The sequence below is a fragment of the Melanerpes formicivorus genome, unplaced genomic scaffold, assembly GCF_026170545.1.
Source record: "Melanerpes formicivorus ecotype bairdi unplaced genomic scaffold, bMelFor1.0.p_v2 SCAF_126, whole genome shotgun sequence".
Lineage (NCBI taxonomy): Eukaryota > Metazoa > Chordata > Aves > Piciformes > Picidae > Melanerpes > Melanerpes formicivorus.
In genome coordinates this window covers 952,176-971,898 of record NW_027142478.1, presented here as the reverse complement: position 1 = coordinate 971,898, position 19,723 = coordinate 952,176, and the positions used below count along the sequence as shown (strand labels likewise).

General features: G+C 48.7%; 2 protein-coding genes across 2 annotated transcripts in view; both read left to right on the top strand.

Annotated features, from left to right (window-relative positions):
• LOC137456464 (zinc finger protein 850-like) overlaps positions 1 to 19,723 on the top strand; it is a 262,080-nt gene that overhangs the window by 17,766 nt on the left and 224,591 nt on the right. The window lies entirely within an intron of this gene.
• LOC137456469 (olfactory receptor 14A16-like) lies at positions 2,879 to 3,811 on the top strand. The gene has a single exon (XM_068167936.1). It carries the CDS (start codon positions 2,879 to 2,881, stop codon positions 3,809 to 3,811), a length of 933 nt encoding a protein of 310 aa, XP_068024037.1.

Here is a 19,723-nt window from a genome sequence, read left to right as displayed (position 1 = left end):
AAAGAGCTGCAGGCATGGGACAGTGTAGGAGAGGCTGCAGTAGGGATGGCCAAGGGCTCTGGCAAGGCTGAGTGGCCCAACAGGACCAAAGATTTTGTCCCCTTGGCTCTGGCAGTTGCCTCTGCTACCAAGGCCTGTGAGGAGAAACTTGGCTTTGAGGCTTTGAGGTTCTTCTATTCCAAGGGCTATGGTCAGGGTTTGGCCTTTCTGCTGCCTAGACCAAAGGCAAGTTTTTCTGCCCTGCACTTTGCCTTTGTCTCCCTGCAATCCTGGCTTCTAACAAGCTGCTCTAACGAGTCCCTGGGGAGCCTTTGTCAGTAACAAGCCTCAGTGAGGCCAATCAGTGCTTCAAGGTACTTTGGAGTTTTCTTCTGACTTGGACTTCTTGAGAGGCTTCTTGGCAGTACCTTGGCAGAGTCTCCTGGCAGTACCTAAGGATGATGTAATCAGCCCCAAATACTCCATGGGGCTCATTAAATACTGCTGAACCACTAATTATTGCCAAGGTTTCTGCAGCTAATTGGAGAGGTTTTTATTGCACAAAGCATCTGATAAAAACTATATTTAAAGGTACATTTCATTCCTTTTCAGCAGGAGTTGTCTCTTTGGAAGCAAACCACAGCAAAACCTGACAAGGTCCTACCCTGGGCACTGCTCATCCTTACTCCCCACTGCCCCCTAAGGAGCCCAGAGACACAGGTGAGGGACAGGATCTGCCTTGCCAGGGTCTGGGTGTCAGGGCTTGGTCCTTTGGATCAGTGAAACCCCTCCAGGTTTCCTCAGCAGCAGAGCCACCTTGAGCTGCTTGTCCTGACCTGTCAGCACTGGCTCAGTTCTGTGCTCTCACCACAGCCTGGAGATGCTTCAGTGCCTGCAGTGATGCTTCCCTTGCATCCACTCTGTCCTGCTCTAACCAGACCCTGGGGACCCTTTCCCAGTATGCTTCACTGGGACCCATTAAGAGTAGAAGAAACTTCAGAGTTTGAATCTGACTTTGACTTCTGGAGAGGTTTCATCATCTTCTCAGTCTCTGAGGTTCATGGACTCAGCACCAAAGCCACCAGAGGGCTTCTATAAATGCCTTGGGCTGGTTCTGTTGTGCTGAGCCAGGCCAGGCTCCTGGGCTGGAAGGTGCTGCTGGCGAGGAGGCAGCACTACAGAGAGACAGCTCTGGCCAGAAGCAGCTCCTCTGCACAGCACAGCAGGACTGAAGACACTGCCAGAGGGTCTCAGGGAGATGAAGAAGGCAGAGAGAGCTTCGAGGTGGCCAGAACTGAGAGGGTGACTGAGAGCTCACTGGAGAAGTCACTGCACTCTGACACAGTGAGGCTGTGGGTGCAGGGCGGTTCAGGTGTAGTTCTGGGAGGCATCTCCTAAAGCTGGCAGAGCCGCAGCTGATGCTTGCTGTGGGGAGAAGGTGTGGGTGGCAGGAGCCACCCCTGGCAGTGCAGAGCAGGGCAGGGTGGGGCAGGGCCCTTCTTCTATGGAGAGGCTGCTGTGTGGGTCAGGGATTCTCATAGATGCAGCTCATCACCAGGGAACTTCCAAAGGGATGTTTCAAGGACAAGGTCCAAGCAGGGTCTGCTCTAAACAGAGAAGAGTTCCTGAGTCTGTGTTTGCAGTTTCCTATTCTGAGGACAAGAGCAAGTGAGGAGTCAAAGAGAGGTAGAAAAAGACCATCCAAGTCCTTGAAATTGGGGAGGTGTATCTTGGAGTGGTCAGGAGGCCTGCAGGGAGCTTCCTAAAGAGCCTTCAGCCTCTGCCTGTGGACAGCACCAGCAGCACCCTGGCTGCACTCATCAGGATGCCTCCAGCCAGTGCCCTGCAAACAGGCAGGTTTCTGTAGGTGAGTGCAGAGGGGCTGGGCTGGGCTGTGTGAGCAGGGCAAATCCATCACCCAGCACACTCCTGCCAGGGTGAGAACCTCCAGGCACCAGGGATCTGATCAGGGGAGGAAACTGAACCCAGCAATGTTGTGGGAGGGAACATTCAGACATCTCCATCTGATCCGCTCCAGGCCAGAACCTGCCATTGAGCAAGGCCCTTGGCCTCCTCTTCCCGAACAACCCAAAAAGCCTCAGGGTTGTGGGCTCCAAGGTGTGAAGCACCTCCTCTGCAGCCAGAGCTCCAGCAGAGGCAGAGGAAATACCATTGGGTGTTGCAATGAGCCCTGAGTGTGCTGGGCTGGAAGTGTGGTGCTGAGACCTTGAGAGAGGCTGAGACACTGAGTGGTCTGTGGGGGATCTCTCTCTGCTCTCAGCAGGGTCTGGTGGCTTTTCAGGGGGACATGGGAGTGTGATCACCTCCAGCTCAGCAGGGCACAAGCCCAGAGAAGTGGGGAAGTGGCAGCAGGGCCAGAACAGCTCCCCTCACTCTGCTCTGAGCCACAGGCAGCCTCTTGCCTTGCAGGCTTCTGCTCTCTCTGTTCCCCCTGAGGGCAGCAGAAATGCTGTGTGTGAGAGCTTGTGACAGCCATGACCACTCTGGGGGTGAGATGTGGGCAGCTGGAGTAAAAAAGCCTAAAACATTCAGGAACTGCCTTTTTCTACCCTCTCTCCTTAGCACTGGGAGATGCTGAGAAGCCTTTCTGCTTTGGGACTCTTTCCTGTGGAAGTGGACACCAGACCTTGCTGCTGCCTCTACCACTCCCCTGCTGCAGAGCAGGACTGACTCAGCAGCAATAAGCAGGAAGAGTCTCTGCTCTTCCCTGCATGCTCAGACAGCACAAAGGAGTCCAGCAACAGAGCTGGAGGGAGGTCTCCTTCAAAGGAAAACTTAAGCCTCTGTATCAGAGGCTGAGAAATGGCTTTGGTTGTGCTCCATTGACTTGTGACTGCCTTTGCCTTTTGGCTACTGCACTGTGCACAAAGGACAGCAGATGGCCAACAGCAGCTCCATCACCCACTTCCTCCTCCTGCCATTCTCAGGCACAAGGCAGCTGCAGCTCCTGCACTTCTGCCTCTTCCTGGCCATCTACCTGGCTGCCCTGCTGGGCAATGGCCTCATCATCACCACCATAGCCTGGGACCACCACCTCCACACCCCCATGTACTTCTTCCTACTCAACCTTGCCCTCACTGACATAGGCTGCATCTCCACTACTGTGCCCAAATCCATGGAAAATTCCTTCTGGGACACCAGGGACATCTCCTACACAGGATGTGCTGCTCAGGTCTTTTTTGTATTCTGCTTGTTTGCAACAGAGTTTTCTCTCCTCACCACCATGTCCTATGATCGCTATGTTGCCATCTGCAGACCCCTGCACTATGAGACCCTCCTGGGCAGCAGAGTTTGTCTCCACATGGCAGCAGCTGCCTGGGCCTGTGGGTGTCTCTATGGACTGCTGCACACAGCCAATACATTTTCCCTGCCCCTCTGCCAGGGCAATGTTGTGGAGCAGTTCTTCTGTGAAGTGCCCCAGATCCTCAAGCTCTCCTGCTCCACATCCTACCTCAGGGAACTTTGGCTTCTTGTGGCCAGTGTCTGTTTATACTTTGTGTGTTTTGTGTTCATAGTGGTGTCCTATGTGCAGATCTTCAGGGCAGTGCTGAGGATCCCCTCTCAGCAGGGACGCCACAAAGCCTTTGCCACCTGCCTCCCTCACCTGGTTGTGGTCTCCCTGTTTCTCAGCACTGGCATGTTTGCCTACCTGAAGCCCTCCTCCATCTCGTCTCCATCCCTGGACCTGGTGGTGTCAGCTCTGTACTCAGTGGTGCCTCCAGCAGTGAACCCTCTCATCTACAGCCTGAGGAACCAGGAGCTCAAGGATTCCCTCAGAAAAATGACCACCAGATGCTTTCAGAAGCAATAAACTCTTTGTCTTCTCCTGCAGAGCAGTTCTGATGTTACTCAGTGCAGGCCCAGCCTGGCTGCCCGAGTTGTGGCTGCTACTGGTGCTGTTCCCCTTGTGAGAATGTTGTTCCCACACAAATGTCTCTCTTCAGACCATTTCTGGTTCAGTGTTGTCCTGTCTGGTGTGACCCAGAGGCTGCAGACATCAGGAGCTGTGCTCCCTGGGTCTGCTCAACACAATAAAAGACCCTGCAGGGAGTTGTTTCTCTGAGTTTTTTCCTCCAAGGCTTCTGTGGAGCTGCAGGGCAGTGCCTGTGTGCAGAGGTGGAGGGGCAGAGTCCCAGCACAGCAGCAGTGCCAGGAAGCCCCAGAGCTTGGGCTGTCCTCAGCTGCTCTTTCTTCCTTTCCACCCTCTCCTGCTGAGCCTCTGTGCTGGGGCAAGGCCTGAGTGCTCTGGCAGCTTGGGCACTGTGCTACTGTGTGTCAGTGCTGGGACTGCAGGCAGCGAGAGTCCAGGGCTGCTTGTGGGACAGAGCTGTGCTCCAGAACAGCACTGCCATCAGGACAGGAGGTCTCCTCATACCTTCATGCCCCATCCCCCTCCCATTACAGACTGCACCTACTCCAAAATGCATACCCTGACCCCCTTCTCAGCCCAAATATTTTTCCCTTAAGCACTCCCAGTACAGATGTGGTCTCATCCCAGTAAATGCTATCTCATCTAGTCTTCTTCCTCTACAGTCTGAGTCCCATCCCAGCACACAATGTCCCCCCTGGCTCCCTTCCCAGTACTGAATAAATCCATCCCAGTACAAACTGCACACCCTCATGCCTTCCCAGTACCATCTGAGCCATGTCCCAGTCCAAACAGAATCCTTTTAATCCTTCCAAATACAGATTAGGCGTTGTCTCAATGGAATCTCCATCCTGCGATCCCCTCCCAGTACATCCTGGACCCCTCACTCTCTAACTAGTCCCCACCACCGCTACTCCTCCCAAGAACCCAGTCCCCTGCTCTAACCCACAGGCACTAAGCTCATCCCTCAACTCACCCCTCCCACCTCAGCCTCTCCCACACCTACCCCTGACCCTGACTTTGCAATCCTGCAGGTGGATTGCTGATTTGGATTCATAGTATCATTCAGGGTTGGAAGGGACCACAAGGATCATCTAGTTCCAACCCCCCTGCCATGGGCAGGGACACCCCACACTAGATCAGCCTGGACAGAGCCTCATCCAGCCTGCTCTTAAACACCTCCAGGGACGGGCCCTCGACCACCTCCCTGGACAACCCATTCCAGGGCTTCACCACTCTCATGGGGAAGAACTTCCTCCTCACCTCCAGCCTGAATCTCCCCACCTCCAGCTTCATTCCATTCCCCCTAGTCCTATCACTACCTGAGATCCTGAGCAGTCCCTCCCCAGCCTTCTTGTAGCCCCCTTCAGATACTGGAAGGCCACAATTAGGTCACCTGGGAGCCTTCTCTTCTGCAGACTGAACAACCCCAACTCCTTCAGTCTGTCCTCACAGGAGAGGTGCTCCAGCCCTCTGATCATCCTTGTGGCCCTTCTCTGGACACGTTCCAGCACCTCCACATCCCTCTTGTAATAGGGGCTCCAGAACTGGACACAGTACTCCAGGTGGGGTCTCACCAGGGCTGAGTAGAGGGGGAGGATCACCTCCCTTGCCCTGCTAGCCACACTTCTCCTGATGCAGCCCAGGATCTGATTGGCTTTGCGGGCTGCAAGTGCACACTGAGAGCTCATGTTGAGCTTCTCCTCCACCAGCACCCCCAAGTCTCTCTCCTCAGGGCTGCTTTCCAGCCAGTCCCTGCCCAGCCTGGATTTGTGCCTGGGATTGCCTCGACCCAGCTGCAGGACCCTGCACTTGCTCTTATTGAACTTCATGAGGTTGGCTTGTGCCCACCTCTCCAGCCTGTCCAGGTCCCTCTGGATGGCCTCCCTTCCCTCCAGCGTGTCTGCTGCACCACACAGCTTGGTGTCATCAGCAAACTTGCTGAGGATGCACTCAATGCTACTGTCCATGGCACCCACAAAGATGTTGAACAAGACAGGTCCCAGGACTGATCCCTGAGGGACTCTGCTTGTCACTGGCCTCCACTGGGACATGGACCCATTGACAGCCACAGGGCTGTGTGCATCTCTCTGCAGACCTCTCTGTGTCCCCCAGCTGGGCTCTGCCCTTTGTCCCTGCCCTCAGGAAGCTAAGCCTGTGTGCCCAGTGTGCCCAGCTTGCCCCTTTGGCTACTTGCAGCTGGCAGTGGTGCCCTGCCCCCAGCCAAGCCCGGTGGGTGCCCAGCAGCACCTTGGGAGCCTGGATGGGAGCCTGGGGTGGTGCTGAGCTCTCTGCTGGTCATTCTCTGCCCTCTCTTTGCCTTCTCCTGTGGCAATGCCAGCGACGAGCAGTGTGAGCAATCTGGCAGTGCAGGCCTAGAGCCTGACATGGCGGTAGGCCATGTTCAGCATAAATGCAGAGCCAGCTAGCAGTGGAGCAAAACAGTGCTGTGCCTGCAGCATGTAACTAAAACAAGACACTGGTAGCTATAAACATGGACAGTTATCTTGGGACAACAGGACATGCACCTGCATCAACAACCTCGTTGTGTCATTAGTAGTTGGACCAATAATCTGTAATAGTGCAATGTGTGGTCACTCAGAGGGAACCAATGAAGCCATGCCAACAGGGCACTCCGAGTTTATATAAGTTGTAGCAGTTGCCTTGCTGTGCACTTCTGCCTTTCCTGTCTCCTGTTTCTTCTACACTTTACAGTGCTATACTTGCACTACAGGCCTGCTCCATAGGCCTGCAACACTGGAACAATAAAGGAACAATACTCGATCATATTGGTCAGCCGTACTGATTCCTATCTCTGTTGCTGATAACCATATCTGGCGCCCAAATACACCTGAACTCATGGACAAGGGATCCTCGGACTACAATACTGATCGACTCAGCACACAGAGGTATGTCCGAGCGATACGGAAAGCTGGTTGAACAGCACTGCCCCGGTGCTGGAAAAATTAGCAGTGCACGCTCAAAAAGGAAGTGAATCTCACCCTGGCCCAGTGAGCGACCGGAGGAGGGGCAAGGGGCAGCACGCCACCACAGAAGAGGCTGTGCTAAACGTCCTCCACCTATCCTCTCCATGAGAGGTATTACTGGCAATTCTGGGATTTTAAAAGGGCTATTAGCCTGTGCCCAGAGTCATCCCCACGGCAATAAGCTTTTACTTCCGAAGCGCAGGACGAAATTGCAGCCCAGCTGTGGGATGAGGTGCTAAATGCTTAAAAAAGCAGCTTTTCGCTATAGCACCGTGTGACGGATCGTCACGGACATTGCAATCGAAAAAAGCAGAGCAGGGTACTCCCGATTCAGCTGCTGCGGCGTTTGGTTCTAACCGAGACGAGAAAGAGAGACTTGGAAGGCACTCCCCGCCCTCCGCCCCCCTCCTCTCTCCCTGCACATCGTCTGCTGCTCCATCAGCATCCTCCTCAATTTCAATTGCCCACTACTCCTTCTCCACGAATCGCGGCTCTCTATTACCATCCATTTGAGCGGAAAAATCTGCTCCTGCCACGTCAATAGCGGCAGAAGCGAATCCTGATCGAACTGATAAGGCGCGCAAAATGAAAATGTAGGTCACTACACATTAAGAATTAGGCAAAGGAGACGCCACCTCCGCCATCTTGGCAAGCACACCGTGTTTATTAACACACCACCACAGCCGTCCACACCCAGCAGAGAAACCCATTAAAAAAAAGCAAAAAGCGGCGAAACCTGTGGCTTGGCGTTTTCGATCCCCTTCAACAACATCTTCCTCTGATACTGCCAGCAATGGCTTGGACTTGGAAGCCGAGAGGACCGACGCTGGGAGGCCAGACAGTGCGAACTCTGCCCTACAACTCCTGGAGCGCTTGCAGGCTCGCAATCACAGCATTTTTGCATCCTGACCCCACTGTGAGCCCCAGCCGCCCCGATTGTGGCCCCCACCACCCCAACAGCGCTCACCCCAGCAGCCCTCAGCCTGGCAGCCCTCAGCCCAGTGGCGCCCACCCCAATGGCACCGCACACCCCGGCAGCTCTCCTGGTGACACCTCCCTCAATCCCCCATTGCCCCCGCGAGTACTGGCAACTCTGATCAAGGCAGCATCGACTGACGCACATCCGATACCACCACTGACACCGGCAGCAGCCCCGGCAGCAGCCACCCCCACGGCAGTGGCAGGAATGGCCCTAGAAGCCCCTTCCCCACGGCAGTTTCAGCCGCGCTACACCCCCCCAGCCTCCTACATTCCAGACGTTATCAGCAGAGTATAGCACTCTGATGGAGGTTCCAATCGAGTCCCTATAGGGCAATCGGGATGTGGGACGGACACAGAACTGTCCCGCTGCACTGGTGGAAAGGTGTGGGAAATGTAGTCACAGATGGAGAATCTGTAGAAGGTTAACAATGACTATGGTAATCTCTGGACTGACAACTGTTAATGGAACCTAGAAAAGCCATAGCTACCTATGGGCTACAGTCAGGATACACAACTGCTGTAATCGATCAGCTGCTTTCAACACATTTGTTAATCCCTTTTGGCACATGCATGTTAGTAAATGATCTGAGAGCAATCGATCATGGAGGAGATGGATGCTTTACAACCTGGCTTCCCAACGCCCAATCTCCCCAAATTGGGACCTGATTATTATTGAAGGATTGTTTCTTTACAATTTACTTACGTCACAAGGATTCAAAAAAGTTTGCATCTACTGAGTGAGTCATTGAATAAGGCAGGCTCCACCCACCGATATCAATGGGTAGCCTTAAGGCATGCAGAATTTTCCCACCCTTGCCAAATATATGTGGTTTGGGCTTTGTTTCCATTTAGACAGACTCATCGTGACTTCCTCATCTGCAATTATATGGATGATATTCTAATTGCAGGAAAAAAGTTAGATCCTAAGACAATACTCTCTGAGCTTCAAACCATGTCAGAAAGCAGAGAGTTGAAAATAACACCACATCAGACCTTGCAACTTCTTGATAAGTGGCAATTCACTTGCAGTGCTGCAGAAGCCATGCCCCAGCAGACAGCAGACCTTTTACAAGGTGTCACTGCTAATCACCTTGGTGGGGCAATACTTTTGCTAGATCATATCAGCAAATGCAACTTCCTGATGAGGCTTTACAATTAAGTCAGGATTTAGTGATCCAACAGTGGTCGAGAATCCAGGACAATAAATCTGATCCTGTGCTTATCACTACTCATCAGGATCCAGCAGGGCCATTTGGTTCCTTTGTCAATACTTTACAAATGGCATTAAATGCTAATCCAGATTTGACTCACAATATGAAGGTAAAAATGCTGGATATTCTGGCATCGGATAATGCTAACAGCAAAACTAAACAGGTTCTGAGCATTTTATCTAGCCACGGCCATAGAAGCAGTCATGAAACCGCTAGTACAACCACCACAAAATGGAAAGAACCTGGGTGGAAAACATCATATTTCCAGAAACCCTAGGTACCTTAAATCAAATTGCCTGACTGCTGAACAGTCTCAAAAGTGCTGTGCTCACTGTCACAGACCTAATCATTTTACTCCAGATTGTCGTAGGCAGGGAAACTGCTCCGACAGCGTGAGTACACCCCTCGCGACAACACCAAACCAGGGTGCTTGGACCGCCCCACCCTCGCAGCCACCTCTGGCAGCATGGAGTGGATCTGGCAACAGCAGTGGATGTCACTCTAGAGTCCACAAAATGTTGCTGTTGAGTACAATCAGCACAGTCCTCTGGGTCACAGACCCTGTGCTCTGTTAACTGGCAGATCGTCTATCTCTAGACAGGGCATCTTTATAATTCCTGGTTCAATAGATTCTGATTATGACTGGGCTGTAAAAAATATGCTCTATACCATTACCCCTTCTGTCAGCACTCCTGTTGGGACAGAAATTGCTCAGGTAATACCATTTGAGTCCTGAGTGCCTAGAACTTCTAACAGGATTCAAGGGCTAGAAGGCTTTGGTTCCACCGGTATGCTGGTATACCTACTTAGTAATGAATTCATAGTTTCATAGTTTCATAGTTTCATTCAGGGTTGGAAGGGACCACAAGGATCATCTAGTTCCAACCCCCCTGCCATGGGCAGGGACACCCCACACTAGATCAGGCTGGACAGAGCCTCATCCAGCCTGCTCTTAAACACCCCCAGGGACGGGGCCTCGACCACCTCCCTGGACAACCCATTCCAGGGCTTCACCACTCTCATGGTGAAGAACCTCCTCCTCACATCTAGCCTGAATCTCCCCACCTCCAGCTTCATTCCATTCCCCCTAGTCCTATCACTACCTGAGATCCTGAGAAGTCCTTCCCCAGCCTTCCTGTAGGCCCCCTTCAGATACTGGAAGGCGACAATTAGGTCTCCTCGGAGCCTTCTCTTCTGCAGACTGAACAGCCCCAACTCCTTCAGTCTGTCCTCATAGGAGAGGTGCTCCAGCCCTCTGATCATCCTCGTGGCCCTTCTCTGGACACGTTCCAGCACCTCCACATCCCTCTTGTAATAGGGGCTCCAGAACTGGACACAGTACTCCAGGTGGGGTCTCACCAGGGCTGAGTAGAGGGGGAGGATCACCTCCCTCGACCTGCTAGCCACACTTCTCCTGATGCAGCCCAGGATCTGATTGGCTTTGCGGGCTGCAAGTGCACACTGAGAGCTCATGTTGAGCTTTTTGTCCACCAGCACCCCCAAGTCTCTCTCCTCAGGGCTACCCTCCAGCCAGTCACTGCCCAGCCTGTATTTGTGCCTGGGATTGCCTCGAATTCACATTGTAAGATTTTCTTTTGGTTCGAACCTTCTTAGTTGTGTTCCTCGGCATTTCAAAGGAGTTCCATGTAATATAGTTAAGGCTTGTAGCAAATAGTTATTAGTTTTTTAAAATATTCCTTAGCTAATGTAACATAATAAAAAATGTAAAAACACTCACAAACAAAAAATTTAAAATATATTTATAACAAAACAAAAAATTACAACTTAGATACAAAAATACAATACAAAATAACAAAATGAAAACATTTTAGATACAAAAATAAAAGTACAAAATAACAAAATAATAACAAATAATAATAATAAACAAGTCAAAAAAGGAAAAAAATTAGAATAGAAACAACTCAAAATAATAATAAACCCCAAAAACAATAAAAAGAATGATTAACAAAAAATAACTATTAACAAAAACCATAAGGGTTATTAGCAAAACATAAAGGATTATTAAGAGTGGGACTACTAGATTAAAACAAAAATATATTAACATGAAAAATAACCAAAAAATGAAATAAAAAGGTTAATAAAATAAAAAAGCAAAAAATTAAAACTAAAGTAAAAAACAATTTCAAAGAAATAATTAAAAGGAAAGAAATGTATTTTGAAAAACTATTTAAAACAGCAACAAAAACATAGACTAACAAATAAAGTATAATAAAATAAATTTAAAAATAGGCAAAAAATAAAAAGGTTAAAATTTAAAAGTTATAAAAATTCAAAAATTATTAAAAATAATTTTAAAAGCTGAATTAAATTAGATTAAAATAAAAATATAGATAAAAATTAAAAAGATACAAAATTAAATTATACTAACATTTTAAAAAAATATAAAAATTAAATTGCAACTATATAAAATAATGGGAAAAAATAAAAATTAAAAATTAAGTTAAAAAGTAAATGATAATTTAAAAAAATTATAAAATAAAATTAAAAAATAAAAATAACATAAAAATTAAAATAAAAAACTATACAAAGAAAATAAAAAGAAAACATTAAAATAATAAAAAAATTAAGATTAGATTAACAAATAAAAACAAAACAAAATTTAAAAAATCAAATATATTAAATTTTAAAAAATTATAATTAAAAAATTAAATTGAAATTAAAAAATAAAAATAAATTAAAACAAACATACAAAAATAAAAAATAATTAAAATATAAAATATAAGATAAAAAATTTAAAAAATAATTAAATAAAAAATTGGATTAAAAAATTTAAATGATTTTTTAAAAATCATTTTTAAAATAAAATTAATTTTTTAAAAATTAAAAATAAAAATATTGTGAAGAAAAATTGAAACAAAGATAAAAAATATAGACTAACAAAATAAAAATAAATTTTTTAAAAGTTAAATATATCTAGGAAAAATCAACAAAAATAAAAAAAGGGGATGTATATTTTATAGCTAAGGGGTTTTAGTGATACCAGCAAGAAATAACTACCCCATGTCAACTGCAATCATCGCAATAAACAACAGCAGAAGAATTGACAATATGAAAAAACAACATTTCACATGAAGTATGATAGAATAGAATAGAATAGAACAGAATAGAATAGAATAGAATAGAATAGACCAGACCAGGTTGGAAGAGACCTTCAAGATCATCACATCCAACCTATCATCCAACATGACCTAGTCAACTAAACCATGGAACCAAGCACCCTGTCAAGTCTCCTACTGAACACCTCCAGTGATGGCGACTCCACCACCTCCCCAGGCAGTCCATTCCAATGGGCAATCACTCTCTCTGTGTAAAACTTCCTCCTGATCTCCAGCCTAGACCTCCCCGGCACAGCATGAGACTGTGTCCTCTGGTTGCCTGGGAGATCACAATGACTGTTATGATCATCTGAGATCAAAAGCATCAATCAGAAGAATGTACCAGAAAACCATCTGAATTGGGACTGACTGTTACGATTGTTTGATTGTTGTGTGATTAGAGAAAGTGTTCATATGGATTTATGTTACCTCACCAGCTTGCCATAATTTTAAACACTTAGAGGGAAAGTCAAAATTCATTATAGCACAACATGCATTTTCATTTCTGTTTAAAAACAAACAAGCAACAAAAAACAACAACAAAAAGAGGGGAATTTAGGTATGTCACAAAAAATTAATGGTTAAAGCATATTGTGTTCTCAAAATGTCTTTTTCTATGCACCTTTCCTCAGAAAAAACTAAGCATCAAAAGATTAGTATCATTAGGATGAGCAAAAACACATTATTATGTGCAATTTTATATTGGGCAAAGCAAAGAAGCTTTTTCACTCTTGCTGTTTGCCTGCAAGTTTTCTATCTGTGAAGCTAGAGCCTGGCCAGATCTACCTTTACAGATTAAAGAAAATCTTGTTAATATTAAACAATTCATTATTATTGACTATCCTAGAAAAATAAAGATGCAACATACCCTTAAAGCAGATTGTAGAAGACAGTGCTGAGGATTGGATTTGTGTCTTAATCTCTGTGTGCAATGTGTTCAGGCATAGTCAAGTCTTCTGTGTCATTAAGAAGAGTGAAATGTAAAGATCGGAACTGTTAATATCTAAGTTCTTCCTTACAAGGTTTGTTATCTTTGACCATGTATTATGCCAACTCTGTTAGAACATTGTAACTAGTTCAACTTAAGCTTTGTGCCTTGTATGGGTTACACCAGTCTGTTAGATATGCTGTGCTACAGAACTCTTGCTTTTGCTATACAGCTTAGCTTTAACTCGCTTGCTTCTGTGTATGCAAAGAGTATCTTGTATGGGATGGGAACAACTCCCATGACCAGATTGCTCACAAAAACAAAAAGGAGGATTTGAGGCAATCATAGCAATTAGCAGTGTTAGCAATCTGTCAGTATAGGCTTAGAGCCTGACATGGTGGTAGGCCATGCTCAGCGTAAGTGCAGAAGTGGCTAGCAGTGTAGCAAAAGAGTGCTGTGCCTGCAGCATGTAACCAAAGCAGGGCACTGGTAGCTATAAAAACAGAGTTATCTGGGAATAACAGGGGACACACCTGCATCAACAGCCTCGCGTGTTATTAGTAGTTTGACCAATAATCTGTAACAGTACAATGTGTGGTCACGCGTGGGGAACCAATGAAGCTATGCCAACGATGCTCTCCGAGTCTATATAAGCTGGAGAAGCTCCCTTAATAAACGAAAAATACTTGATCATATTGGTCATCCATATTGACTCCATTCTCTGTCACCAACAGCCAACTATTAAATAACAGCCATAACAGGACTCCTTCCCAGAACAGATTGTGCCCACCTGCAGCCTTCCAACCACTCATCTCTGTCTCTTCCCCACGCAACCTATATCCCCTTTCCCACTCCTGGACAGACTGGGCCCCACCCCAGTAAAAACTTTCTGCCTGTTCTTTGGACCTGGACGTTCTGTTGTGTCTCATCCCCAGTCAGAAAGGCACCACAGCATCTGGAAGGAAGCATTCCAAATACCCTGGGATAGAGCAGACCCTGCACACAGGGAAGAAGGCCAACTGCAGCTGGGCTGTGGCAGGAGGACTGTGGCCACCCAGACACAGGAGTAGTCCTCCCCCAGACTCCTCACTGTTGTGGCCACATCTGTATGCTTGGTGTCTAGGTGTGGGGTTCCGCAGTTTGACAGGGAAGTGAGGAACTTCAGAGACTACAGAGGAGATCTGCCAGGATGACGATTGACATCTCAGTGGAGAGGCTGACGGACCTGGGTTGCTTCAGCCTGCTGAATGGAGGCTCAGGGCACTGCCACAGCAGTGTGCACATGGCTGAAGAGTCGTTTCAGAGAGGATGGAGCTCTTCTGGGGAGTGGGGAGAGACCAAAAGCTTCACAAAGTGCAGCTTGAAAGGTTCAGAGTGGAGATGAGGCCAAAGAAATGTCCCTCAAAGGGCAGAGCTGCTATGCATGAGGCCATCCAGAGGTGTCAGAAAATGGCAGGCAGAGCTGAGAAGGCTCAGGGAAGGGATGGAAATGGCAGGGGGAGAGCTGGGAGGGGAAGCAGGATTTGTATGAGCAGCCTGAAGGGAAAGAGCTGCAGGCATGGGACAGTATAGGAGAGACTGCAGTAGGGATGGCCAAGGGCTCTGGCAAGGCTGAGAGGCCCAACAGGACCAAGGGCTTTGTGCACTTAGCTCTGGCACTTGCCTCTGCCACCAAGGCCTGTGAGGAGAAACTTGGCTTTGAGGCTTTGAGGTTCTTCTAGTCCAAGGGCAGTGGTCATGGCTTGGCCTTTCTGCTTCCTAGACCAAAGGCAAGTTTTTCTGCCCTGTACTTTGCCTTTGTCTCCCTGCAATCCTGGCCTCTAACAAGCTGCTCTAACGAGTCCCTGGGGAGCCTTTGTCAGTAACAAGCCTCAGTGAGGCCAATCAGTGCTTCAAGGTACTTTGGAGTTTTCTTCTGACTTGGACTTCTTGAGAAGCTTCTTGGCAGTACCTTGGCAGAGTCTCCTGGCAGTACCTGGGGATGATGTAATCAGCCCCAAATACTCCATGGGGCTCATTAAATACTGCTGAACCTCTAATTATTGCCAAGGTTTCTGCAGCTAATTGGAGAGGATTTTATTGCACAAAGCATCTGATAAAAGTTATTTTTAAAGGTACATTTCATTACTTTCAGCAGGAGTTCTCTCTTTGCAAGCAAACACAGCAAAAGCTGACAAGGTCCTGCCCTGTTCTCTGCTCATCCTCACTCCCCACTGCCCCCAGCAGAGCCCAGAGACACAGGTGAGGGACAGGATCTGCCTTGCAGAGGCTGGGGGTCAGGGCTTGGCCCTTTGGATCAAAGAAACCCCTCCAGGTTTACTCAGCAGCAGAGCCACCTTTAGCAGCTTGTCCTGACCTGTCAAAACTGCCTCAGTTCTCGGCTCTCACCACAGCCTGGAGATGCTTCAGTGCCTCCAGTGATGCTTCCCTTGCATCCACTCTGTCCTTCTCTAAGCAGACCCTGGGGACCCTTTCCCAGTATGCTTCACTGGGACCTATTAAAAGCAGAAGAAACTTCAGAGTTTGAAGATGATTTTGACTTCTGGAGAGGTTTCATCAGCTTCTCAGTCTCTGAGGTTCATGGAATTGACAGCAAACCCACCAGAGGACTCCTTTAAAAAACCTGGGGTGTCCTTTTGTGCTGAGCCATGCCTGGCTCCTCGGCTGGAAGGTGTTGCAGGCAAGCAGGCAGTGCTGCAGAGAGACAGCTCAGATCAGGAGCTGCTCCTCTGCACAACACAGCAGGGCTGAGGACACTGCCAGAGGATCTCAGGGAGATGAGGAAGGCAGAGAGAGCTTCAAGGTGTCCAGGACTGGGAGGGTGACTGAGAGCTTGCTGGAGGAGAAGTCACTGCAGTCACTGACACAGTGAGGCTGTGGGTGCAGGACACTGCAGCTGTAGCTCCTGGAGGCATCTCCATCTCAGCATCTGATGCTCAGCTGAAGGCTCCTGGAGTGTGCACACAGAAGGAGAACCAAAGCCCTTCAGTTCCATCCTGTGAGCAGCAGTGAGCAGAGCTGGGTAAGGAGAAGGCTTCACCCCCAGCCCCTCTGCCTTTCTCTCTTCCCTTCACTGTCTCTGCAGCACTGCAGGCCTGATCCCTGTTTCTCCACCTCTCCATGGGTGTGGTGGTTTTAGGCTATGACTAAAATTCCATTACAGATTTTGAGCAGAAAAGCAGAAACAAAATAAATAGATCACTCTTGGGTGTGAAAAGGAAAAGAAAAGATTATTCTAAACAGATTCATTGGATAAATATCTGGAATCAGAGGAGCTGTAACATAACAATTCTCTCTCTTCTCTTCTGATCTCAGCTGTTTTGCTTTGCTCAGGAGAGATCACCTGCTTTGGCTGGCCTTGGCTAATTCTAACCCACTGCTTTTTTTCTCTCTCCACTCCTCCTTTTTCTCTTGGAACAGGAATTAAGGGTTTAGGGGCAGTGGAACAGCTTCCCTGGTCTCTGACCAGGGGGTTTCATGTAATTTGCTAATTGTAAATAGCTGTCTGATATTGTCACTCCTGTACCTTTTGTACCTGTTCGTTGCATTCCATTGTAGAGTGTAGCTCTTGCTTGTCAATGCAGCTTCATTTACTTCTGACTGAGCTGCTCTGGCAAAGCTAATGCTGGGGGAAAATTTCAACCCCCCACAACGGGACTCTGGTTCACTGGGACAGGGCTGTTGGTCACTTTCTGTTCTGACTCCAGAGGAATCTTCATGGCAATTCTGGGTCCCTGCTACATTTGAAGCTGTAATGAACTCTGCCATGGGTTGGTAGTGATGGGGACTGAGCTGATTCATTCCTCATGCAGCTCAGGGAGGGAGGTTATGATGAGGCTGACAGAAGTGTGCCCTAACTTGTCACTGCCTTTCCCTCTTTGGACAGGTCTCCATGGCCACAGGCAGCAAATGGCCAACAGCAGCTCCATCACCCACTTCCTCCTCCTGCCATTCCCAGGCACAAGGCAGCTGCAGCTCCTGCACTTCTGCCTCTTCCTGGCCATCTACCTGGCTGCCCTGCTGGGCAATGGCCTCACCATCACCACCATAGCCTGGGACCACCACCTCCACACCCCCATGTACTTCTTCCTCCTCAACCTCGCCCTCCTTGACGTGGCTGCCATCTCCACCACTGTGCCAAAATCCATGGCCAATTCCCTGAGGGACACCAGGGACATCTCCTATGCAGGATGTGCTGCACAAGTACTTTCTTTTCTCTTTTTCATGACAGCAGAATATTTTCTCCTCACTACCATGTCCTACGATCGCTATGTTGCCATCTGCAGACCCCTGCACTATGAGACCCTCCTGGGCAGCAGAGTTTGTCTCCACCTGGCAGCAGCTGCCTGGGCCTGTGGCTTTCTCTATGCTCTGCTGCACACAGCCAATACATTTTCCCTGCCCATCTGCCAGGGCAATGCTCTGCACCAGTTCTTCTGTGAAGTACCCCAGATCCTTAAGCTCTCCTGTTCCACATCCTACCTCAGGGAATTTTGGTTTCTTGTGCCCAGTGCCTTTTTAATCTCTCTCTGTTTTGTGTTCGTTGTGGTGTCCTATGTGCAGATCTTCAGGGCAGTGCTGAGGATCCCCTCTCAGCAGGGACGTCACAAAGCCTTTGCCACCTGCCTCCCTCACCTGGCTGTGGTCTCCCTGGTTACAATTACTGGCATGTTTGCCTACTTGAAGCCCTCCTCTGCCTCCTTCACATTCCTAGATGTGGTGGTGTCAGTTCTGTACTCAGTGGTGCCTCCAGCAGTGAACCCTCTCATCTACAGCCTGAGGAACCAGGAGCTCAAGGATGCCCTGAGCCAACTGATCCCTGGATACTTTCAGAAGCAATAAACTCTTTGTCTTCTGCTGCAGAGCAGTTCTGATGTCACTCAGTGCTGGCCCAGCCTGGCTTCTCGAGTTCTGCCTGCCCCTGGGGCTGTTCCCATTACGACAATGCTGTACCCACACAAATGTCTTTCTTCAGACCATTTCTGGTTCAGTGCTGTCCTTTCTGGTGTGACCCAGAGGCTGCAGACATGAGGAGCTGTGCTCCCTGTGTGTTCAATAATAAAGGACCCTGCAGGGAGTTGTTTCTCTGAGTTTGTTCCTTGAGTTCTTCTGTGGAGCTGCATGGCAGTGCCTGTGTGCAGAGGTGGAGGGGCAGAGTCCCAGCACAGCAGCAGTGCCAGGCAGCCCCAGAACTTGGGCTGTCTTCAGCTGTTCTTCCTTCCCTTCCACCCTCTCCTGCTTAGGCTCTGTGCTGGGACAAGGCCTGAGTGTTCTGGCAGCTTGGTCACTGTGCTGCTGTGTGGCAGTGCTGCACTCCAGGCAGGCACAGGTCAGGGCTGCTTGTGGGACAGAGCTGTGCTCCAGAGCAGCACTGACATCAGAACAGGAGTTCTCCTCATGCCTTCATACCCCAATCCCCTCCCATTACAGACTGTACCTCCTCAGAATCCAAAGTGGATACCCTGACCCCATTCCAGTATAGACTCAGGAAGTTGCCATGCCACGCAGCTGTGCTTCTTCCCTGGGGCTGCCCTCACCAGCCCTGAAGATCATTGCCACGAGGGCCAGCCCCATCCCAGGATCAGCCCTATCAGCCCTGCCAGGCCGACCCTGCAGGACCCCTCCCTGCCATCCAGAGGGAGCCACCTGAGTCCTGCAAAGGGAGCCTGCCTACCAGCAAGCCTACATTCCATCCCCTCTCTGCTGCCGTGGGAGGGAGAAGGTTGCCTCCGCCATTGCTGTCCAGGTCATCCCAGGAGCCAGCCCTGGCAGCAGCAGCCTGCCAGAACCTAACCTTGCTACAAACAAAGGACACAGTGTATCTTCCACCTGCTTCCCACTCACTGACATTCAGTTCAAAGCACCTGCATCTAGCAGCACATTTCTATTTCCAGTCTCTGACACATTGTAATACCTTTGTATAGAGTTAAGCAGCTGTCAGCATCTCGTCGAGTTGCCACCTGGTGGACAAGCAGCAGAATTGCAGACTGAGTTACATTAATAGAAATTAATTCTGTAAGTATTCTAATTGAGTCCAAATTATCAATACTGAACCACTTCTGGGCTGTATTTCACAATCATGCACTAGAATATGGATATAAAATAGTGATTCATTGGTTAGTGATAATTTTATTAATTAGTACTAATTAATATTTTTATAAGTCATATTGCATATTAATAAATTAATAACCTCTTCATCACACCAAGAAATTTAATCTCTTGTCCTGAACCTTGGCATTTGGAAGGTGGAATGCCTAACCCCCTCTTGGTGGGCTCATAGAATGGGAAGTGTCTCCCTCTCTTCCCACCCAGTTTCCAGCAGTGGGGGAGTCTTCCTGGGGTCTGAATTGAAAATACCACACCTCACAATACAGACTGGGCCCCTCCCATCCTCTTTACTCAGTCCCCTGCTCTAACACAGTGGATCTCAACCCCTCCTGCACCTCATGTCTTAGAGCTCATCTCCTTCCCAAACCCACTCCTGACCCTGACTCTGCCCCCATTACTCATCTTGGCCCCAGCCTTTACCCTTGACATTTGTCCTTTGATCTTAACCCCAGGCCTCAACCTAGCCCCAACACAATCCCTGCCCCTCAGAGCTGGGCCTCACCTGAGCACTGCCCAGCACTCTC